The sequence below is a fragment of the Eptatretus burgeri genome, chromosome 5 (assembly GCF_056783735.1).
Source record: "Eptatretus burgeri isolate ZD-2024b chromosome 5, Ebu_testis_v1, whole genome shotgun sequence".
Lineage (NCBI taxonomy): Eukaryota > Metazoa > Chordata > Myxini > Myxiniformes > Myxinidae > Eptatretus > Eptatretus burgeri.
Genome location: NC_140965.1, coordinates 84004694 through 84030740, shown reverse-complemented (window position 1 = coordinate 84030740; position 26047 = coordinate 84004694). Strand labels below are relative to the sequence as shown.

At 41.4% G+C, this 26047-nt stretch overlaps 1 protein-coding gene across 4 annotated transcripts in view; it reads left to right on the top strand.

Moving 5' to 3' along the window:
* The window catches only part of DNA2 (DNA replication helicase/nuclease 2), a 136963-nt gene that overhangs the window by 37890 nt on the left and 73026 nt on the right, over positions 1–26047 (top strand). For 3 of the 4 annotated variants that reach the window (XM_085882731.1, XM_085882729.1, XM_085882732.1), the window contains exons 2-3: positions 18885–18938; positions 24298–25643. In XM_085882731.1, coding sequence (XP_085738857.1) covers positions 18885–18938; positions 24298–25643 — 1400 coding nt within the window. Of the gene's footprint in view, positions 1–8228; positions 8621–18884; positions 18939–24297; positions 25644–26047 lie in introns of those variants that run through there. The other variant, XM_085882730.1, reaches the window with a different exon arrangement.

The following is a 26047-nucleotide window of genomic DNA, read 5'->3' as shown; positions in this document are numbered from 1 at the left end:
CAGGAAAGTCATGAGCTGCTGGTTGATGAGGCATTCAAAAACTTTGCTCATATGGGAATAAGGATGATTGGCCTAAAGTTGAATGTATCATATATCTCTCCCGAGCCTTTAAGTGCAGGTTCAACTGAAGGCAACTTCCAGCAAGGTGGGAAAACTAACTTTGATAGGCATAGGTTGTACAGTTTTGAAAGAATAGGGGACAACTCTGGGAGGCATATCTTCAGGAAAATTGCAGGAATATGATATGGCCAAGTAGCTTTTGAGATGTCCAGCCCCCGGATGACTTTCCCAACTTTCTGAGGAGTGATTAATGACAGTGGATATATTAATGTCCAAAAAGATAGGGCCAAAGATGACATACAACACAATATTTCAACAAGCTCAAATGAGCTAAGATCCTCATCCTCTTAATGATGATGTCATAAAAACGAATATGACGTCATTGTGATGTATCAGGTTTGCGATAAATTATCTGTGCTAATGCCCGGCTTGATTCCCACAAACAAAATTCAAACAGCTTGCCAAGTTTTGGAGATAATGGTATCGGCGATTTCCATTAGCGGCGATATTATGACGTCAACTTTTTTTCTAGGAAGAATTTCTAAAATCGGAGATGGTTACTGCCTGCGCGTGGGCTTTCTGCATATACATGGCAAGTTTCATGAAGATCCGATGAAAACTCTGGGTTGTGAAACAAAAAATGTCAAAAAATAGGAATGACATCATAAAAATTTATATGACGTCATAGTGATGTATCATATGTGCGGTAATTCATCTCTGCAAATGCCCTGTTCGATTCCCGCAAACAGAATTCAAAAAGCTTGCCTAGATTTGGAGATAATTTTTTAGGCGATTTCCATTGGCGGAGATATTTTGACGTCATAACTTTTTTTCTAGGAGGAATTTTCAAAATCGGAGATGGTTACTGTCTGCGCAGGGTATTTTTACATATATATATATATATATATATATATATATATATATATATATATATATATATATATATATATATATATATATATATATATGCCAAGTTTCAGGAAGTTTCGATGAAAACTGTAGGCTGTGAAACAAAAAAGTCCACAAGAAGAAGATGAAGAACAACAACGTGAGTAAGACTTAGAGATCCTCCACGAGGATCTAAAAAGTCATGGACGGGTTATGATGAACTTTGCGGATGAGTTGGATAGGTGACAAGAACAAGCCGATTTGATTTTGGTTCAGGTTCGGATGTAGATCCAGCCTATCAGTGGGATGCAAACTCTTCAGCATATGCACTCTACCAAGTGCTGTTCTAGTCTTGTGACTTTGTTTACTTTCTCGAATAAACAAAATAGGAGAGTGAAGTCGATGGCACGCCATTGCAAATCCCCATACCACACTTACGACGTAAAGCAAAGTTGAAAGATTGCAAAGAGTTCCACCAGGAATGACCTAATATCAAATTTTGATTTAAAAAATTGTTTTTGACTCCTGTGACCCGAAGTCACCACCCCTGGGGCTTTCACCAGGAGTCAAATCCCCCCAAAAAGTTACATAATTCACGTGTCCCCCAATGTTGATTGCATGTACAAAATTTAATTTAAAAATGTTTTACATTGTGCCCGTAATTGCATTTTTTTGGTATTTGACATTTTGACCCCGTTTTAAAAAAAAATGTCTACAAATGTGCCCTGCCCCAGTGGGTGGGGCCAAAAATGACCCTACTCTTTCACATCCTTGCCATGTGGTGATCACAACGACCAAGTTTGGTGAATTTCTGCACAACTGTTTCGGAGGAGATAGCATGACGGATGGACAGACAGACGGAGCTGATTGCAATATCTCCCAATTTTTTTCAAAAAGCATGGGGATCATGAACGACCAGCAGTGTCATATGATTGCGATATTGAGGGTTTATGTAACGCAATACACAAGCCTCACAACAATATGAAAAGAGACTTCCAGCCCTGTCCCACATACTCCATGAAAGCTTAGGTATAAATGACTCTACCGGTCAAGAGTTTTAGAACACCCCCATTTTTCCAGTTTTTACTGAAATGTAAGCAGTTTAATGTTTCAATGTACTCTGAAATTAAAGCATAGAACAAATAAACAATTGCAGATAAAAAAAGAAATCATGGAATCGTTTTGTTGAACAATATTTAATCTATATTTTTGACTCATCAAACAAAGTAGCCACCTTTTGCAGATATAACAGCCGAACTGACTCGTGGCATTCTTTCTTCAATGGAAATGAAATATTGTTCGGAAAGTTCTTCCCAACACTGTTGCAGAAGTTCCCACAAATGTGTTGCACTTGTAGGTTGCTTTGCTGTCACCCTTCTGTCCAGTTTATCCCAAACCAGCTCGATTGGGTTTAAGTCTGGAGACTGTGCTGGCCATTCCATGATTTGAAGCCTACCGTCATGTTCTTTTCTTCTAAGTTAGTTCTGACATAGCCTCGAAGTATGTTTTGGGTCGTTATCTTGCTGTCGGATGAACCCCTAACCAACTAGGCATAGACCAGAGGGTATTGCATGGTGCTGCGAAATGCTGTGGTAGCCCTTTTGGTTCAGGGTGCTAGTCACTCTTGCAAGTCGCCGACTCTGGATCCAGCAAAAGAGCCCCATATCATCATGCTTCCTCCTCCATGTTTGACAGTTGGTGTCACACACTGAGGAATCATCCTTTTGCCTACTAAACGGCGTACAAAAACCCTGCGTGATGATCTGACGATTTCAAATTTTGATTCATCGGTCCATAAGACCTTCTTCCCGTTTTCAGTAGTCCACTGGCAGTGCTTCATGGCCCAGGCAAGCCTCTTTTTCTTATTTTGCAATCTTAGCAATTGCATTCTTACTGCCACTCGACCTGTCAAACCTGCAGCTCGAAGTCTTCTCTTCACAGTTGAAACTGAGACTTCCTTACTTCGACCAGTGTTAAGTTGTGCTTGAAGCTGCTGTCCTGTGAGCCGCCTATCACGCAAGCTGTCGACTCTCAGAAACTTGTCTTCTGATTGTGTTGTGGCTTTGGGTCTGCCAGACGTCTTCTTGTCAGAGTTTCCTCCAGTTTCCAAGTGCCTTTTGATGGTGGAGGAAACAGTACTCACTGACACCTTGGCTTCTTTTCAATTTCTCGAAAGGAAAGACCTACACTTTTAAGGGTTATAATGGTTTGTCTGTCTTCTTTTGTTAATTGTCTTTTTCCTGCCATTATGATAGCAATATACTACTTCCTGCAGTGCAATATTGTCCAAATAATGCTTCAGAGGGTGTAGCAACAGTCTGTTCCAACACTGCTTTTATACAGACAGAGGGTTTGTAACTAATCAACAAAAGTTGGGACATCTGCAGGAATTGTTTGCATCAACTTTCAAGGATTAATTTACTTCCATTGCTGCAGAACAGCTGTAGTTGCTAACCCATTACTTGTTCCCTGAAAAGGCCTTTTTTAACAACTCTGAAATTTGCATTATTTTTAGTTTTTGGTAACCTGAATTTTTTTTTTAAACCTCTGGCAGTTTACCGCTTAGCTTTGTACCATTTCAGGTTATTCACTGGACTTGAACTGCTTAAGTTTCAGTAAAAACTGGAATGACCCGTATCTTGCCAAAAGGTGACCACGTGTGACTTCTTTAAGGTCACACTGAGGTGAACAGAGCTGCTATCCACCAGGAGCGACTCCTTGAGGAATTTCTGCCTACTAGAGATTCCGATGAGAATCGTTCTACAGAGTAACCATAAAAAATATGCGTTTGCCTCATAACGTCATCAAATGACGTCATAATGTCTCAAGCTTGACATATCTAGAAAGCACTCATCGAGGTGTTCAATTTGAGGTACTACACGATATGGTTCCTAAAACTTGAAAATTTGACCTTCGGGTCAAATATGTTTGACCTTAGGCGCTAACCATGAAGGTCAAGGCCAATCGCCACCAAAAATTAATCAGCTGAGCGCCAGACCATGAACTATATTCCCATGAAGTTTGAAGACGATCCGATCAAAATTACTCAAAAAATAAGGGTTTCGTCGACTCCCCTGATTTGCGACAGTGACTTTGACCTTGACCTTCAAAATTTTATGCGCTGAAAGGGACCTCTATAGACCTCTGATATGCGAAGTTACAAAAATTTCCAATGATAACTGTGCTCTGCAGAATTTTTTATACGTGATTACAGACAAACAAACAAAAACCATACAAGCTGACTAACATATCTTGCAAAAACTTCGTTTTGGCAAGATAAAAATGGGGGTGTTCTGAAACTTTTGAGTACCTCTCAAGGTGCCAACTTTGAAAGGGCTACAAGTTTCACTACTGACTGTGGAATACTGTGTTTTTTAATGTAAGTAGAACTACATTGATGTTTCCATTTTTCCCATTGGCTTGTTTTCAGTTGAACTCCTGCATTACATCAATTTCATTGCACTGTTCTTCACCTGCGACAGATGATCAAAGTTTGGAACTGTTGTTTAATGATCAATTTAATTATTTTTTTTCCATGGTTCATACCATGATTTTGTATCAATGGAGATATAATGTATTTAAATAAAATCCACATTTGGAGAGTGAGACATGCACGTGGAATGAAAATCAATGACCAACTTGTTTATCTGAACCAGCAGAAATTAAAGTCGAGTGTCGACTAAGACAGTTAAGACTAAAACTAAAAACGGACTCTGTCGGCTCCAATTTGAGTGACTGAAGCACTCAAAGCACCAGTTTACGTGATCTCACAGGCAGCCCTGTAATCTGTATTGGCACACTCAAAAATGCCCAAATCAATTGCCTTTTAATATCAGAGGCAAATGAAAGTCGATGATTTTAACTGTAAAATTCACTTATTATTTTGCATACATTCCTTTTGATTCTTGATTGTAAAAATACGGATCATTTACTTACGTAGAAACATGACAATGTGGGGGAACTTTGTGACCTTCAGGCTCAGTAAGACCTTTTCCCTCACTCATACCTCTTGTCATACACTCCCATTATCGAATCCACTCACAACCTTCTCTCCCTACTCTCTCTCCACTCCTTCCACAAATTTCAACCCTCCTTTCATTCCTACTATCACCACTCCTCTTTTTAGTCAATTGATTAATTATTCACCTCCCCTGTGTATATAAAGAATATAGCCCGCCACGTCTTTTTATTTTGTGATACAGAATGTCTAATTAATGGACGGCCAATCATAATTTGTCTCAAAACCAGTTTACAGACACTTTCAGCTTCTTACACTTTAGTCTATATACTTACCAGGAGGCGACAATGGTTCACGGGCATTATTGAACAATGCCACGATAGGTACAATTGAGTTAATGGAAGCTTTTGAGGAAGCCCTACCGTAAAAACCTATCTCTTCCGTCAAAATTGACTAAATCAAATCGGATTTTTTTATATGTTGTACTTATGGACATTACGCACAGCTTCTAGGAAATTAATTTGCGAGAAAAAAAATAAAAATAAAACAAGCTGGGAGGCGACGATGGTTCGCAGGCATTATTGAGGAAGCCCTACCGTAAAAACCTATCCCTTCCGTCAAAATTGACCAAATCAAATCGGATTTTTTTATATGTTGTACTTATTAACATTACGCACAGCTTCGAGGAAATGAAATTGCGAGAAAAAAATCGAGGAAAAAATTAATTAATTAATTAAAAAGCTGGGAGGTGACGATGGTTCGACGGCATTATTGAGGAAGCCCTACCGTAAAAACCTATCTCTTCCGTCAAAATTGACCGAATCAAATCGGAATTTTTTATATGTTGTACTTATTGACATTACGCACAGCTTCGAGGAAATGAAATTGCGAGAACAAAAATCGAGAAAAAAATAAATATTAATATAAAAAGTTCAAGTGGGCGTGACTCCGCCCACAAGGGGCGTGAGTTGCCCCTCATACAGAAAGACACAACTAGACCATGATATCTAGCTTGTATTCAAGTTTCATCAAGATCGCATCAAACGTCATGGAGCTATGTTCTGGAGAGAGTCACAAACAGACATACAAGCCAGTAGGCGGACATGGGTAGTCGTCTACCCAATAAAACCTGGCGCGATGGGCCCGTTCGATGGGGAATGACCTGAGGATTAAGCACAAGAAAATTCATGATTCTAGCTTCAAGGGTTAATGCTGCAGATTGTTTTTTCGTTAAAATACCCCCACATTTCGAGGTTTTTTGGCCGTTGCTAGGCAACGGAGGGGCCCATAGCAACGGTTCTTTCTCACACATAACTAGGACATACCATGAACCTACCATACCAGTTTCATGTATATCTGAGTAATAGTCTCTGAGATATATATATATATATATATATATATATATATATATATATATATATATATATATATATATATATATATATATATATATATATATATATATATATATATATATATATATATATATGTCTCTGAGATATATATGTCTCTGAGATATATATATATATATATATATATATATATATATATATATATATATATATATATATATATATATATATGTCTCTGAGATATATAACATAGTCTCTGAGATATATAACAAAGCCTGGTGTTGGCGCAGTGGTTCGGGCAGCAGCTTGGGATCCAAAAGGTCCTGAGTTCAAGCCCCGTTGGGCCACTGAATTAATACACCAGGGGGTTGACTCAGCCTGTCATCCTTCCAAGGTCGGCGAAATGAGTACCAGTATACTGGGCTGGTGTATACCCCGGTTAAAATAGGTGTACCATATCCCTGTGTCGTAAGAGGCGACCAGGGTTGCGTCAGGAAGGGCATCCAGCATAAAACATGTGCCAAATCACTATGCGGATCATACGGATGATCCGCTGTGGCGACCCCTAACGGGAGCAGCCGAAAGAAGAAGAACAGTCTCTGAGATATAACGAACTTCGTTTTTTTATTGTTTTTGACCAGGGTTCATTCAAAGTCTACCTTCTCCGACAGTTTTCATTGGATTCAGCTGGAAATTTTTGACAATATGGCTGAATGTACTGCCCACAGTCGCTCGTGGCCCGATTTTTGATTTTCGAAAATTTTTTTTTTTTTATGATTTTTCAAAAATTTCAAAGTCTCGTTGCTAGGCAACGGTGGTGTCCATAGCAACGGTTCTCATTTGCACACAACTAGGTCATGGTATGAACCTTCCCACCAAGTTTCATCGAAATCGCCATTGTATTAACGGAGCACTGGACCGAACAGACAGACAGACAGACAGACAAACAAGCCGGTAGGCGGACATGGGTAGTTGCCTACCCAATAGAACCTGACGCGATGGGCCCGTTCGATGGGGGAATGACCTGAGGATTAAGCACAAGAAAATTCATGATTCGAGCTTCAAGGGTTAATGCTGCAGATTGTTTTTTCGTTAAAATACCCCCACATTTCGAGGTTTTTCGGCCGTTGCTCGGCAACGGAGGGGTCCATAGCAACGGTTCTTTCTCACACATAACTAGGACATACCATGAACCTACCATACCAGTTTCATGTATATCTGACTTAGTCTCTGAGATATAACGAACTTTGTTTTTTTATTGTTTTTGACCAGGGTTCATTTAAAGTCTACCTTCTCCGACAGTTTTCATAGGATTTGTCTGGAAATTCTTGACAATATGGCTGAACGTACTGCCCACAGTCGATCGTGGCCCGATTTTTGATTTTCGAAAATTTTTTTTTTAATGATTTTTCAAAAATTTGAAAGTCCCGTTGCTAGGCAACGGTGGTGTCTATAGCAACGGTTCTCATTTGCACACAACTAGGTCATGGTATCAACCTTCCCACCAAGTTTCATCGAAATCGCCATTGTATTAACGGAGCACTGGACCGAACAGACAGACAGACAAACATATCGACGGAAAAACTGAAAAGGGTAGAACAAATTTCAATTTTTTTTTTTTTTGACTGGATCGACTACCCAACATATCGACGGAAAAACTGATAATAAGGGTAGATCAAATTAAAAAAAAAAAATTCGACTGGATCGACTACCCAACACGCAACGAAAATAGTGGTCACTACTGGCGCCCGCGAACCAATATATATTTACGCAAGGCGGAGCCAATGTTTTCAATCTGTTTATCTTTGTAACTTTCCACATTCAATGAGAGTCACGACGGTGTAATTCGCGGCAGAAATCAGGCGTCGTTTTGTGTCTTCGTTTCCTGTAATCTTTTTGTGAAGCATTTAAACTTGTGGCAGATACGTTCTTTTCAATTTTATATTTACAGATATGATAAACATTATCGTCGCTTCCAAGACATAAATTTAAAATCGAAAACGGTCAAGGGTTATTTAATTTTAAACAATCGCGATCTCTCATCTTTTCATCCAGTGTTAAGGATATGTGTAGATATGCGAGGGTTTTTTTGGTTTCTTTTATCGGATAAATTATCCACCGATGATGATCGGAATGATGTGTGAGAAGTTGTTGAACCGTTAATTGATTCACGATATTTCAAGTGAGCGCGGGAGAGCAGCACATGTTCCTTGGCTTGGAGGAACGAGAGAGAGAAAGGGAGTTGTTTGAATGTGACCGGCCTCTGTGAAAACGCTCCTTTCAGCCGTGTGAGGGTCGAATACAGGACAAGGTTCCTTCGACTTCAAGCCGACACATGTCGTTCCGAAAGAGCAGAGCTCCGGTGAGTATGTTTCATTGGAGCGTGTGTACGTTTATGTGTGGTGCTCCAATCGTTTGGCAGTTGGGTATAACTCGTAAACGGACATAAATCGTCATCGAAACTGTAATGTCCTCGATAGACAGGGACGAAGGCTCAGAAGTGGGAACAACAGGTTTAATCCAGACACGGACACAGCACAGCATCGGGGCATGGGCGGGTCACATGACTCTGCTTAACCACGCCTCGGTGCACCCATGTATGTATGTATTATGATAAACTACTCGTACATCTCATCTCCCATCCACACCCCCCCTACCCACACCCCCTCCCCACCCACACCCCACACCCCCCTTTTTAACAAATCAAGACGCTCAGGAGGTTTACAGACACTCGCTGATCTTTTAAGGGCGAGTGGAGGGCCGTCCTTGCTTGCAACTGCTGTGGGCTTCTCAATCAGGGGTGCAGGGTCGGGAAGGAGTTCAGGTACATTGATGGGTGAAAAGCTTCCATGAGGAAACACCTCAGGTTCAAACGCAGGTGGTGTTGATACAGGAGTGGGTGACAAAGGCACTTGAACCAGTTCAATGTTTGGCTCCCCATGACGTAACCTGAGTTGGTCAGCATGTTTACGCATGCATCGACCATCACACAACTTCACAAGAAACATCATTTCACCGATGTTGTCAACAATGATTCCAGATTTAACCACTTGGTTCCACATCCGGAGTTCAACACCAATACAGGATCATTGATCTGGAAGTTGCGGGATACAGACGTTTGGTCGTGATTACGTTTCTGTTGATACTTGTTATTCTTGACCTCGACCGTTACGTCCCGGGTGCACTAATGATGACCGTGTTGTTGATTCACGACCCATTAGAAGTTTGGCAGGTGAGCAACCGGTGGATTGATGTAGTCTGGGGCGGAAGTTGAGCAAAACACGGGCTGGACGAGATAGAATGGAGTCTTCTTTGGCGCGGCTTAGACCATTCTTGATGATCTGAACAGCATGCTCGGCTTGACCATTACTGGCGGGTTTGTAGGGGGCAGATGTGTCGTGCTTAATTCCACTCATTTTACAAAAGTTCTGAAACTCTGAACTTATAAATGACGATCCATTATCTGATACAATGGAGTTTGGATTATCATGTTGTGCAAACATGGTGCGTAGAGCTTCAATTGTTGAAGCAGAGGATGAGGATGATACCACCAGAGCTTAAATCCATTTGGAGTGGGCATCAACGACGATAAGGAAAAGCTTCCCTTGAAATGGACCAGCATGGTCGATGTGTTGTCTGGACCATGGTTTTGATGGCCACGACCACGTGGCCAACGGAGACTGTAGCGGTGTCTTGGCATGGGCTTCACACGTGCATTGGACTCAATGTTGCTGTCCAAACAAGGCCACCAAACATGTGCTCGGGCAATAGTCTTCATGGTGACCAAGCCTGGATGAGCATTGCTGAGTTCACTCATAATTTTCCCGTGGAATTTTCACTCTGCCACCCCAACCAGGCAGTCTGCATCAATAGAGAGCCCATCCTCCCGGATGAGGTACGGTTTCGCCCCTTCCGGTTGTGATGCCAAATTACCTGACATAACACAGCATTTTATTTGTGACAAAGCTGAATTGCTCTTGGTAGCACAAGCAATCTACTTGGCGGTTACAGGCGCCTCATCGTGAATGATGTTAACCATGAGATGAATGATATTGCCAGATTGTGGAGGTTCTGGGATAGTTACGGGAAGCGGCAAGTGACTGAGCGCATCAACACAGTACATTCCCTTACCCAGGCGGTAAACCAATGAATAGTCAGGAGCAGCAAGGGTCAACGCTCAATGTTGTAATCGACCTGATGATGTGGGCAGAATGGCTCTGGTTTCTCCCAAGAGATCTAAGAAGGGTTTGTGATCAGTCTCTGGTAATATGTCTTCCAAAGACATATTTGTGCATCTTTAAGGTGCCACAGACACGCGCTAACACCTCTCGTTCCACTTGAGCATAGTGACGTTCAGTGTCAGACGGGGTTCGTGATGCATATGCAACAGGCTGGAGATTACCGGTTCCATTTGTTTGCAACAACGCACACCCAATGCCATTTGAAGAGCTATCACAACTGAGAATAAGTTCCTTGTATGGGTCGTAATGGACAAGTAACGGCGAGGAGGACAGCATGGTTTCAGCAGCCTTGAACACTCTTGTTTGAGTAGCTTCCCATTTCCAGACAACGTCTTTCCTGAGGAAAAGATGCAGAGGCTTGACGGTTGTGCTTCGTTGAGGCAGGAAATTACCAAAGTAGGTCAACATACCCAGGAATGCAAGAAGTTCTGAAATGTTTTGTGGCATTGGTGCATTTGCAATTGATTAAACTTTGCTCGGAGAGGGCAAAATGCCTTAAGGCCCTGTCACACCTTGACGATTTAGCCAACGTATGCCTGACGTGTGCAAAATTGGGCTAAAACGCCAGCACATGTCGAATACGTTAAGAGCACGCTGGCATACGTCGTAGTACGCTGGCAAACGTCGTAGTTCGCCGAGCTGTTAGACAAATTTTTCATGCTTGAAATTTCCCGACGTATACCAGCGTATGACTCGCACATTCCCAATAGTGCTGGCCATAAGTTGTCGGCACATTACGCTATCCTTGACAAACGTCGACACGCGTTACTTGTACGTTACTCATAAGTCGAAACACGTCAATGTAATGGTTAGCGTCAGTGTTCCAGACTCCCTGGTTTTTTTTGTTTGTTTTTTTTAATTATTTTTTCTTCGGTATGACGGTCATGTTGACACTTCGATTTCTAGTGCGGTTATAATATAATATAATTAAAAGGCTGCTGCTCAACGATTTAAATCATAACCTTCATACCGAAGAAGAAGAAGAAAAACAAAAACCAGGGAGTCTGGAACATTGACGCTAACCATTACCTTGACGTGTTTTGACTTATGAGTAACGTATGTCGACGTGTGTCAACGATCGCGTAGCTTGCATACAACTTATGCCAGCGTATGCGGAATGTGTGTCATACGTCGAGAAATTTTCAACATGCTGAAAATTTCTCGACCTACTCGGTGTACAATGACGTATGCCAGTGTACTACAACGTATGCCAGCATGCTCATAACGTATACAAAACTTACCCATAACTTATTCGACGTGTGCCAGCTTGGTTTGGCAAATTTTTCATACGTCGGCATACGCTGGCTAAAACGTCAAGGTGTGACAGTTGCTTCACACTTCGATGTCTAGTGCTGTTATGATTTGAATCGTCGAGCCGCAGCCTATTAATAGCCTACGCCACGTGATCGTCGGCGATACGCTGCCGCGTGCTATGCATAAGTTAGACTATCGTTGGGCATAGGTTGTGAACGCTGACTACATGCTCAGCATTCGTTGTTATAAGTTATCTATATGTGATTAAAACGTTCTGTGTACGTTACTAATACGTTATGCATACGTCCAACACGTTATTATACGCCCAAAAATTAAAAAAAACATCAATAGTTCAGCGTACGCCAGCTTTTTACATACATTTTGATACGTTGCCATACGCTGGCTAAAACGTCAAGGTGTGACAGCGGCTTTAACAAGAGATTTGATGACCCAGGTATTCAACTTCACGTGCCATAAAGGTATACTTCTCACACCTTAGGCATAACCCAGCTTGTGACAGCCGATTGAGGACTTCGTTTAGGTTCTCGAGGTGTTCATGTTGTGACTTGCCAGTTACTTGTATGTCGTCCTGGAATACAACTGTCTTTGGTACAGTTTTCAATAATGTCTCCATCTTGCGTTGGAAGATTGTTGTAGCAGAGCGTATACCAAATGGGTATTTGTTGTACATGTAGAGTCCTTGATGAGTGTTGATGCATATATAGGGCTTGGAATCATCATCGAGTTCCATTTGAGTATCGGCATTGGTCAAGTCAAGCTTCGTTCGTGAATGTCTGGCCATCCATGACAGTGGTGAACATATCTGCTTTGGGCAAATGGCAGCCATCCAGCTTTGAATAGCGGTTGATCGTCGTTTTGTCGTCCCGACAAATGTTCACTGTTCCATCTGCTTTGAGTATTGGAAATGGGTCATTCTACCTCAGTTCACCCAAGGGTTGTAACCCGACCCCCCCTCAGATTTGGCTAATTTTTTGCATGTATGTTACATATGATAGTCTATGTTCACATACAAAATTTTAGCTAAATCGGACTCGGGGTTGACGAGATATGACTTTGAGAACTTTTGACCTTTTCGACTGATGTCGCGTTTCCACCAAAATTAAAATCCTCATAACTCAGCAACCCCTTGTCCTATCTCAATTATTTTGGTGTCGTTGGAAAGGTAATTGTCCATAGATTGCAAATCCAGCATCGGTTCTTCGATCTAGTTAAGTTAGGGGTGGATTATTTGTTGACCTGACATTTGACCTTGAAGACCTTGAAGACCAAGCTTGGTTTTGTTGCATTTTTACGACCTTTGAAACTTTGGCCAAAAATATCTTGAGAACAAAAAATACTACCCCTCCAGTTTTTGGATATGTTATAGTAGACAGTATGAACTTTCATTTTCATGCAAGGCCAGGTCAAGGTCATGAGGTCTTCAAGGTCAAATGTCAGGTCAACAAATAATCCACCCCTAACTTAACTAGATCGATGAACCGATGCTGGATTTGCATTCTATAGACAATTACCTTTCCAACGGCACCAAAATAATTGAGACAGGGCAAGGGGTTGCTGAGATATGAGGATTTGAATTTTGTTGGAAACGCGACATTAGTCGAAAAGGTCAAAAGTTCTCAAGGTCATATCTCGTCAACCCCTAGTCCGATTTAGCTAAAATTTTGTATGTGAACATAGACTATCATATGTAACATACTTGCAAAAATTAGCCAAATCTGAGGGGGTCAGGTTACAACCCTTGGGTGAACTGAGGTAGAATGACCCAAATATAGGTGCTGCCCAGTCAAGAGTACTCAACTGGTGAGATGATGCTCTCACTCTGCAGGTGGTCAAGCTCACATTCGATCATTGATAGCATCATTTAGGGCACAGGTACAGCTTTGTGGAACAATGGCTGAGCATCTGCAGAAACATGAATCCTCACTTTGGGTCCTGCAAAGGTGCCAACACCATTGCTGAACAGGCCAGGGTACTTGTTGTGCATGCTATCGTATCCAGCATCAGAGTTGGAGCCTCTGTTTACGTCACTCCAATAAAGTCTAATTATTTGTAACCAATCCTGGCCTAAGAGGGTTGTTCCTACTCCACACACTATCAGTTGTGGTAGGACATGAGTGCTGTTTCCATATCCTTCAGTCACGTTAGCTGAGCCAACTACTGGAACCACCTCCTTGGTGTATGTTCTCAAGTCAGTAGATACAGGCCGGAGTGCAGGAGCCTTTCTTGGAGGGTAGATGAAAGTGAACTTTCTCTCGCTCATAATTGATCTGGAATCACCAGTATCAACTTCCATCCTCACCGGGATCTTATTAATTGTTACGTCAACTATAAATCGGAGCTCTTTGTTCCAACAGAGAAAACCTCATAAAGTTCCTCCCTTGACTCTTGGCTGCAGACTGTGACCTATCATCCCCTGCATCAGGGTTCACCCCAATATGATAAGCAGGAGACAAGTTCTTCGACTTGGATCGAGAACAATGACACTTCACGTGTCCCTGCTTACCACAGTTGTCACAGGCATAATTCCTGTACCGACCTTGGAAAGCTTGATAATTACCACCACAACGCCAACAAATTACCCCAACCTTCCGGGTAGATTCAGAAATGTCAGGAGGTGGAGGTGAATTTGGTGGGTTGCTGAAACACTTTTTCTGGTAGCCAAATGTTACCTTGTTAACTGATGGGTCCTGCTGGATATCTTTTGACTTGTTAAAGATCACATGCAGGCTCTCGGCAGTTTGCATACACGCAGTGGCTATTTCCATGACTTTCGCCAAATTGGGGTCCGATTCAGTTTGGAGTTTCCGCAGAATTGAGTCGTTATTGATGCCTATTATAAATAAATAGCGTGACATCTCTTCTAGTTTATCTGTAAACTCACAATATTTGGTGAGTCGGCGTAAATCGTCCATAAACTCTGATGCTGACTGACCATGTTGACGATGGTGCGTATAAAATTTATATCTCGAGACTATCTTACCTGGTTTAGGGTGATGATGTCTTTTCACGAGATTGATGAGCTCTTCCTATGACTTGTCAGAAGGTTTGGCTGGGACAAGATCTTTGATGAGGCTGTACGTCGGGGCGCCACATATGGTCAGTAATACAGCTCGCCGCCTTTCAGCGTCCTCCTCGGTGTCCATTTTGTTTGCCACAAAGTACTGCTCCAGACGATCGGTATAGTCTTCCCAATCATCCACCACTGCGTATTCTTGCAATATGCCGACACACGAAGACATCCTCGTCGCCACTGTAATGAAATCAATAGACAGGGACAAAGGCTCTGAAGTGGGATCAACAGATTTCATTCGGACACGGGCACAACACAGCACAGCATCAGAACATGGGCGGGTCACATGACTCTGCTTAACCATGTCCTGGTGCACCCATGTATGTATGAATAATCATAAACTACAGCCTTGTGTTGGCTTGGTGGTTAGGGTGGCGGCTTGGGATCCAAGGGTCCTGAGTTCAAGCCCCGTTGGCCGCTGAATTAAAACACCAGGGGGTTGACTCATCCTGTCATCCTTCCGAGGTAGGCGAAATGAGTACCAGTCTATACTGGTAGAGGGGCACTGCATCAGCGACACAGTCACGCTTCCAATAAATGATAACTGCCCTGGCAGCTAAGCTGCCATATGCAAGAAGAAGAAGATCATAAACTACTGATACATCTCAGAAACATCTATAGATAACTAGGTGGAGTACCCGGCATTGCCGGTGCTAATCCTGTTGGCATTTTGAAAAAACAATAATCAAATTTTGTTTTTCATTCTATTTTTTGTGGGGGCCCGAAAACACTTCCCCACACCCACTAAAGAACGGGGTCTGGCATCATTCAATATGACCTTTCACATAGCTACAAAAGCTTAGGCACGAAAGATCTTCAAAAACGTTTGTTTTTTTTCTGCTGAAAACACTCTCGAACACTCACTGATGAACCTCTGAAAGTTTTATTAATCCGTTTGGCCATCTCTGAGAAAAATGGCTACACACACACACTTATGGTATAGATTTATGACGTACAGGGGCGTCGAGAGCCAGCATTGCCCCCGGGGAAAACAATCTCGCAGACCGCCCGACCCCCAGTTTTTTTTCTGTGTCTTTTGTGACTTTTAAAAATAACTTTCTTTCATGAAGATCCTGAAATCTAACATCCACAAGCTCATAACAAAGCAAAATCACAGCAGCAGCCTTTTTAGCTCACAGTTGAAGTTCGTGTCTGTCATTGCGTCGGTTCACTCCAGTTTCCGGCGGCCGCTTCCTGTGCTGCTATTGCTTTTCTCGCCAGAGTTTTAATCCCGACTCGGCGATAAACTGTCATCCCAGTGATTTTCAGACTGGGTGATTCTTCAATGTGTGTGCTGTCCCTCCGATGAATGTTAAACTCGATGTCCCATCACCGACATTAGTTGGTAGACGTTGAAGGTCTTTCACTAAGAGTAAGCAACCTATTGCTGGCACCATGGGCAAATTACAATTTCCTGCCCTAACCTTAGTCAAATGTCACGCCTGACTCACCAGTTTGTCAAAGACTTGAGCCAAACTTTCCCCGGCCAATCCTGCAAGAATGTGGGAATAATCGTGGTCATTAAGACGAAGTTGGCTGATGAAGTTGATGTTTGCTGACTTCCAAGCAGATGGAAGATGCCCTCAGGCAAATGATAGGGTGAATAGAGCAGAATGTTTGTGAAGTACAACATTGTATCTTTTTTCAGTCGATCTTGACACAGTTAATCTCAGGACTTTTTTTTTTTTTACTCTTGCCGCTGTACTGAATTAGCGTTCCACCTGTGCGATGGTGACCAGTTCGGTGCAGAAGATCCTAAGCATGATGGAGATGGTTTGAACGATTGGATCATAATGGCTGATCAACTCCAAAATGCCCAGAATATTACCATTTCTGTGATCTCCAATGAGATGACTTTTCCCTCTAAATGCCAAGCCTCTTTTCCCCAGGAATGTCACATCTAGAATTCTGCGTAGTATTTCTTTTCAATGTGCTGCCTGACTGAATTTTCTGCAAGAGTAGCTGATCCACGGTAGAGTCACACTTGAGGTGTTTCTCCAAGTTGCGCCATTCAATGTAACTCATTTTGTAGCTTCTGCTGTTTTGGTGGTCAGGAATCTATTCATGCAGGTTTTTCCATTTCTGCCAAAAGGAGTAGCCTGAAGTTGAAGCTCGAGCTGAGCAACTTGGCGTTGGGAGCTTACTGAAAAGACGGCAAGAAAAGAAAAATAATGCTTGCTTGCTTTTGCTCCAGACAAGCCAATCACGGGGTGCATTTTCACATTATCTCAATTTAGTGTAAAGGAGGCGAACGGGAAATGATCGCCCAATCACATCATCAGGAAACCGTGAAGAATAACTTTCAGGACCTCGATGAACTGCCTCCTCTGCTTGAGCAGGTGCAATTTTATTTTATTTTTTTTCAGTTTGGAAGAAACCTACATCAAAATCCAACAGTTTATTTTCTGTTTTGACAACAGTGACCAAGGAGGCGGTGGCGGAGGCAGAGCGAGTAGTTACCAAGACGTACTAGGGTCATTGCCGGGTCATCCCTAGGTCATCGGCGTTCAACTTTGGCTGCGTTTCGCAGCCAATATTCATTACCACTTAAAGACTTTCTCACACGTACCCGTTAAGCTTTTTCTCATGCATCTTTTCTCAATTTGTGCCTCGTCAACTAATAGAACATTACCAATTTACACTTTTCACATCGTCCTCTTGCATCACACTGAACCACATTTTGCACCTCCCACTCATGCACTGGAGACACCCCAGTTTTGTTCCCACCTGCCCTTCCTAAGCGACTGGGTTGCATAGGTCTGTCGACCGTTCCAGCTACGAGGTCACCTAAACCTCGTGTGTGTGTGTGTGTGTGTGTGTGTGTGTGTGTGTGTGTGTGTGTGTGTGTGTGTGTGTGTGTGTGTGTGTGTGTGTGTGTGTGTGTGTGTGTGTGTGTGTGTGTGTGTGTGTGTGTGTGTGTGATTGCACCTGTAACCTGTGAAACATCAGTAAGGTTGTAGAAGTTTATCAGGTTATCTCTGCACTGTGACTCTCTTTTTGTAAATATTTGCATTTCTTTTGCCACATGCATGAATTTCTTCCTTTTCCCCTGCTCTAAATTTTGTGAATAAACCCATCACTGTACCACAAAACTTTTCCTCACCCTTGCTTGTAATAAATTGCTTTGTTTTAAATGTACCCAGCTCGTTTTCGTCTTTTCCTTCATTGGTCCAGCATGGTCCGCACATTAGCTTAGCCTGGAAGTTCTACCCCAAAAATTTGTTTGTTAGTCGGTGCGTACTTGGCAGCTCCACTCGGCTGCACCCCATACGGTAAGTTTAACGCAAGTTCGCATTGAGGGCACGTGACCCTAATTGGCCGGCCGGCCACAAGTAAGGTATCACGTGAAGTAATATAACACTGCCCGGATTGGCCTCAGGACCGGTCGTTCAAGAGGGACCTGAGCGCTTACCCCCTTGGTGATTCCCGAACCCCCGAGTCCGCAACAATATCTAATACTAGCAAAAGTACCCGTCCACAGTAACAGGAAAAGCTAGCCATGGTGGTGGTGAGAATATTGACAGAACATGATAGTCTGGGAAATTAAATCCATCCTGCAGCACTCAACTTCACCAAAGGTGCTGCTATTCAAACCACCTGCAACAGCGGGAAAATATACCCCATAATTTTTCCTGGCGGCGAAGCACCGCAAACCCCACTAAGACCTGGCCGGTACAACCTTTAACCTCTGTGACAAATTTGGTCCCATTCTGTTCAGAGGTGTAGGAGTATATATGCTTCACATAGACAGACATATCGACATTTATAGATATAGATTTGGTGTGGAGCTGACAAATTGACATATAAACAAACTTTGTTTCCCTTTTAACACATTTGCGATAAAAATATAATAAAACTGTTCCATAGTTGTCTAAATATCCAACATAGTAGTTGGAGTATGATGATTGTACATTGAAAAGTGATTATTGAAAGGCTTTCATGTAATCAGCAGTTAGTGTTGCATTGTGAGCTTGTGAAGCAGCGACAACTGTAAGTGGATGAGGTTAAATGTCCTAATCGGTGATCGTCTCTGTTTGCAGGCAAGCCAGGCCATGGAACAAGGTCAACTTGATATTACGACTTTTTTTCCTAAGGTGCGAGGTACTTTTTATTATTTTTTTTTGATATGTTTTTTTTTCCTCCTCCTTTCTCCCCACCACTTTATTTGAAGTTAAATTTCTCTCTTTAAAGTTTCTTTAAAACCATGATTTTCCGAACCTAACCCAACAATCTTACTTGCCAGTTTCAGTGTTTCCTCCTCTTATCCTGTTTGTTCCTTCCCTTGATGTTTGTCCCTCAGATCTACCTTGCTCTTCCATGAGCCAAACTCCTCTAAAGATTAAAAAAAATTAAAACAAAGTTTGGAAAGACATTACTGAATTAAAGGAAGAATGCTTCAAACCATATACATTTTGCAATATAATAACATGATAGCTGGTGCTGTTATCACTTGTGCATAATATGCAGGGCACTTTTCAGATGAACATTCTCAGGAAAATACCAGTTTATAAGTGGAGCCCACACCCTAAGACTGAACTCCAGCTCAAGACTTGTAATTTTGTCCACTGAAAAGCAATGTTTTTGCTGCTATGTGGAGAGAGCCATTTTAGAGGGTGTTTAATTCAGCATAAGTTAAGGAGGAGGAGATTGGGACCACACTCTGTGCAGAGCGTTGGTGCTGCCTAAGCAGTCTCCTTGGCTGTTGGGCACAATCCTGGATGGGTCGCTACTCCGACACAGTATGCCAGCATTCTGGCACTCATTTTGCCGACCTCGGAAGGATGACAGGCCGAGTTAACCCCACCTGGTATTAATTCAACAGCGGAGCGGGATTTGAACTCAGGACCCAAGGATCCAAAGCACACCACCCTAACCATTAAGCCAACACCAGGGATAGGTTAAGGATGGTTTCTAACTTGTTTTGAAACAATATGATAAATGATTTGGCATATTGAATGTACCGAACAACTCTTACTGAGTGATGTGTGGCATCAATCCAATTGGCACAGTAACAGCTCATTAGTCATTCTGAGTCTTGAGCGAGTCATTAGCTTATGGTAATTGTCAAGCAGTCTATTGTGCTATAATATGCGTGTTAAACCCAAAGGTTATTTTGCTGCCATGGTGGTGTGTGCATATATATATATATATATATATATATATATATATACATATATATATATATATATATACATACATATATATATATATATATGTATGTATATATATATATATGTATGTATATATATATATATATGTATGTATATATATATATATATGTGTATATGTATGTATATATGTGTATATATATATATATGTGTATATATGTATATATATGTATATATATGTATATATATGTATATATGTATATATATGTATATATATGTATATATGTATATATATATATATATATATATATATATATATATATATATATATATATATATATATACAGTGGGGAGAACAAGTATTTGATACACTGCCGATTTTGCAGGTTTTCCCACTTGCAAAGCATGCAGAGGTCTGTAATTTTTATCATAGGTACACTTCAACTGTGAAAGACGGAATCGAAAACAAAAATCCTGAATATCACATTGTATGATTTTTAAATAATTAATTTGCATTTTATTGCATGAAATAAGTATTTGATACATCAGAAAAACAGAACTTAATATTTGGTACAGAAACCTTTGTTTGCAATTACAGAGATCAGACGTTTCCTGAAGTTCTTAAACAGGTTTGCACAGACTGCAGCAGGGATTTTGGCCCACTCCTCCATACAGATCTTCTACAGATCCTTCAGGTTTCGGGGCTGTCACTGGGCAACACAGACTTTCAGCTCCCTCCAAAGATTTTCTATTGGGTTCAGGTCTGGAGACTGGCGAGGCCACTCCAGGACCTTGAGATGCTTCTTACGGAGCCACTCCTTAGTTTCCCTGGCTGTGTGTTTCGGGTCGTTGTCATGCTGGAAGACCCAGCCACGCCCCATCTTCAATGCTCTTGTTGAGGGAAGGAGGTTGTTGGCCAAAATCTCGCGATACATGGCCCCATCCATCCTCCCCTCAATACGGTGCAGTCGTCCTGTCCCCTTTGCAGAAAAGCATCCCCAAAGAATGATGTTTCCACCTTCATGCTTCACGGTTGGGATGGTGTTCTTGGGGTTGTACTCATCCTTCTTCCTCCAAACACGGCGAGTGGAGTTTGAACCAAAAAGCTCTATTTTGGTCTCATAAGACCACATGACCTTCTCCCATTCCTCCTCTGGATCATCCAGATGGTCATTGGCAAACTTCAGATGGGCCTGGACATGTGCTTGGCTTGAGCAGAGGACCTTGCGTGCGCTGCAGGATTTTAATCCATGACTGCGTAGTGTGTTACTTATGGTTTTCTTTGATACTGTGGTCCCAGCTCTCTGCAGGTCATTGACCAGGTCCTGCCGTGTCGTTCTGGGCTGATCCCTCACCTTTCTCATGATCATTGAGGCTCCACGAGGTGAGATCTTGCATGGAGCCCCAGACCGAGGGTGATTGACTGTTATCTTGAACTTCTTCCATTTTCTAATAATTGCGACAACAGATGTTGCCTTCTCACCAAGCTGCTTGCCTATTGACCTGTAGCCCATCCCAGCCTTGTGCAAGTCTACAATTTTGTCCCTGATGTCCTTAGACAGCTCTCTGGTCTTGCCCATTGTGGAGAGGTTGGAGTCTGATGTATTGAGTGTGGACAGCTGTCTTTTATGCAGATAATGAGTTCAATACAAGTAATGAGTGGAGAATGGGAGGGCTTCTTAAAGACAAAACCAACAGGTCTGTTAGAGCCGGAATTCTTACTGGTTGGTAGGTGATCAAATACTTATTTCATGCAATAAAATGTAAATTAATTATTCAAAAATAATACAACGTGATTTTCAGGATTTTTGTTTTAGATTCCGTCTTTCACAGTTGAAGTGAACCTATGATAAAAATTACAGACCTCTACGTGCTTTGTAAGCGGGAAAACCTGCAAATAATACTTGTTAATAAGGAAATACTTGTTCTCCCCACTGTGTGTGTATGTATATATATATATATATATATATATATATATATATATATATATATATATATATATATATATATATATATATATATATATATATATATATATATATATATATATATATATATATATATATATATATATATATATATATATATATTTATATATATACACACACACACACTGGGGAGAACAAGTATTTGATACACTGCCGATTTTGCAGGTTTTCCCACTTACAAAGCACGTAGAGGTCTCTAATTTTTATCACAGGTACACTTCAACTGTGAAAGACGGAATCGCAAACAAAAATTTTGAAAATCACATTGTATGATTTTTAAATAATTAATTTGCATTTTATTGCATGAAATAAGTATTTGATCACATACCAAGCAGTAAGAATTCTGGCTCTCACAGACCTGTTGGTTTTGTATTTAAGAAGCCCTCCCATTCTCCACTCATTACCTGATTTAACTGCATCTGTTTGAACTCGTTATCTGCATAAAAGACAGCTGTCCACACTCAATCAATCAGACTCCAACCTCTCCACAATGGGCAAGACCAGAGAATTGTCTCAGGACATCAGTGACAAAATTGTAGACTTGCACAAGGCTGGGATGGACTACAGGACAATAAACAAGCAGCTTGGTGAGAAGGCAACAACTGTTGGCGCAATTATTAGAAAATGGAAGAAGTTCAAGATAACAGTCAATCTCCCTCGGTCTGGGGCTCCATGCAAGATCTCACCTCCTGGAGCCTTAATGATCATGAGAAAGGTGAGGGATCAGCCCAGAACTACACGGCAGGATCTGGTCAATGACCTGAAGAGAGCTGGGACCACAGTATCAAAGAAAACCATAAGTAACACACTACGCCGTCATGGATTGAAATCCTGCAGCTCACGCAAGGTCCCTCTGCTCAAGCCAGCGCATGTCCAGGCCCATCTGAAGTTTGCCAATGACCATCTGGATGATCCAGAGGAGGAATGGGAGAAGGTCATGTGGTCTGATGAGACCAAAATAGAGCTTTTTGGTTTAAACTCCACTCGCTGTGTTTGGAGGAAGAAGAAGGATGAGTACAACACCATCCCAACCGTGAAGCATGGAGGTGGAAACATCATTCTTTGCGGATGCTTTTCTGCAAACGGGACAGGATGACTGCACCGTATTGATTGGAGGATGGATGGGGCCATGTATCGTGAGATCTTGGCCAACAACCTCCTTCCCTCAACAAGAGCAATGAAGATGGGGCGTGGCTGGGTCTTCCAGCATGACAACGACCCGAAACACACAGCCAAGGCAATTAAGGAGTGTTTCCGTAAGAAGCATCTCAAGGTCCTGGAGTGGCCTAGCCAGTCTCCAGACCTGAACCCAATAGAAAATCTTTGGAGGGAGCTGAAAGTCTGTCTTGCCCAGCGACAGCCCCGAAACCTGAAGGATCTGGAGAAGATCTGTATGGAGGAGTGGGCCAAAATCCCTGCTGCAGTCTGTGCAAACCTGGTTAAGAACTATAGGAAATGTCTGATCTCTGTAATTGCAAACAAAGGTTTCTGTACCAAATATTAAGTTCTGTTTTTCTGATGTATCAAATACTTATTTCATGCAATAAAATGCAAATTAATTATTTAAAAATCATACAATGTGATTTTCAGGATTTTTGTTTTAGATTCCGTCTTTCACAGTTGAAGTGTACCTATGATAAAAATTACAGACCTCTATGTGCTTTGTAAATGGGAAAACCTGCAAAATCGGCAGTGTATCAAATACTTGTTCTCCCCATTGTGTGTGTGTGTGTATATATAAATATATATATATATATATATATATATATATATATATATATATATATATATATATATATATATATATATATATATATATATATATATATATATATATATATATATATATATATATATATTTCTTCTTCTTCTTCTTTCGGCTTCTTCAGTTAGGGGTCGCCACAGCGGATCATCCGTATGATCCGCATCGTGATTTGGCACAGGTTTTATGCCGGATGCCCTTCCTGACGCAACCCTGGTCGCCTCTTTCGACACAGGGATAAATATATAGTGTTTGAAAGGAAACTGAACCGGACAATTGTTCGGTTATACCGAACAATTTTATTTCTTCTTTCAAAATAATTGTTCAATGTTGCCAAAGATATCCCACAATGCAATGCATTTTTAAGATAGCAGCACCCAGTAACAAAGGTTGGTCTTGTGTCGATGTGAGAAACTTGGAGAAATTGAGCATTCATTTTATTTCTTGTAGATAATACGCATCCCAAGTTTTGGTGAAATATTTATTGGGAGGGGGTGGGGGGGGGGATGTGCAGCTTATACATGAGTGATTACTGTAACTGTTTTGTTGTTGTTTTTATATGTACAATAATTGTTCTGTTATCCCTTTTGTACAGAAATCTGGAATGGTTACTCCTCAACCAGTCCTGAATGCTGAAAAAACTATGAACATATTGAAGACTGTGACGGTGCTTGAAGATGGAGGAAGTTCTGAAACCAGTGTGACACAGCCCGTTAAAGACGATAATCAAAATGTGATCCCTGTCAAAAGTGTAAACAAAACTGAACAGAGTATGAGGAAAAATTACAACCGACTATCACGCAAGAATATCGCTCATTCTTCTCTCAGTTCAAACCATCGAGGAACTTCTCAAAGAGGTGATGGGAAATTGTTCCTTCAAAATAGGAAACTGGGAGAGCCAGAGTTCAAACGGTCGATTACAACCACTGAGGCTCCTTTCATAAAGAAGATCAGGTCAGATATTTCTTTTGTGGATTTGGATAGAGCAGTTGATCATGTGGATATACTTGGGGATTGTTTGGTAGCTAAGTCAAGCATGTATCCAAAAAGTTGTGTAGAGGTGATTGCTAAAGCAGCTCATGCTCCCTCAAAAGAAAATTGCATCACAATGAACAGCATTTTGAATTGTGGAAGTGCTTCAAAAAATTTAAGGAATTCTCAAAAACGTAGTGAGGAGGTAATGGGTGGACCAGACAAGCAGCCATTTGGTGGTGCAGATGTGTCGATTCCAATACTGGCAAAAACTTGTACACCATTTGATCGGAGCCCAAAAGAAGCAGATGATGATGATGGAAAGTTTGCAATTAATATGATGCCATCTGTCAAGGAAATTGGTTCAAAAGAGCACAAGAGTTTTATTGTTGAGCCTTTGAGTTCACATGGTATGTCCTTTGAAGAATCTCACAGATCAGCAAACAATTCTGAGTCTTTAAAGGGGGAGGTTTTGGAATGTGCTTCTATGAAGTACAGCAATGCTAGGCTGTCACCAAACAAGGACAGCACTGGTATATCATCTTTAAATACATTGCATGACATGGGGAAGCACACCAAAGCTACAAACCTCGCTCTTGAAGAAAGTTGTGTTGACCTGGATGCAACTTTGCATGACATGGGGAAACCCACCAAAGCTACAGACCTCGCTCTTGAAGAAAGTTGTGTGGACCTGGATGCTACTTTGCATGACATGGGGAAATCCACCAAAGCTACAGACCTTGCTCTTGAAGAAAGTTGTATGGACGTGGATGCTGAAACAGGAGTTGCATGTCGATCAAGGAAAGAGGTGCCACTGGACTGCATTGATAATGAGCGGAATCCCAGCAGCAAAGATACCCTTAAGAATTTGACCATTGCAGAAAATGCCATGAACGGTGCTTTTACAGATGACCTCACAGAAGACATCTTAGCTGCATTGGAGGAAAGCTTTGAACTCCCAAATGAAGAGTGAGCTTTAAATGTTGTCAGTTTTGTTTGTTTGATTTGGATTGTAAAATGTGTATCGTTAGAGAGCAGCAAGTGATTTTAATGGATAGGGATAGATGACTTTAGTTAAGTGGGATTTGTTTTAATTTTTGCTGCCAGTGAAAACTGTTGAATTTTTTATTTTTTTCGACTTTAGATTTTTGTACTGCAGAAGCATCATGTCCTCTGCTCAACTTTAAAAAGCTACTTGAAGACTATTTATGGTGTGTGTGTGTGTGTGTGTGTGTGTGTGTGTGTGTGTGGTGTGTGGTGTGTGGTGTGTGGTGTGAGGTGTGAGGTGTGTGGTGTGTGGTGTGTGTGTGTGTGTGTGTGTGTGTGTGTGTATATGTATGTATGTATATATATATATATATATGTATGTATGT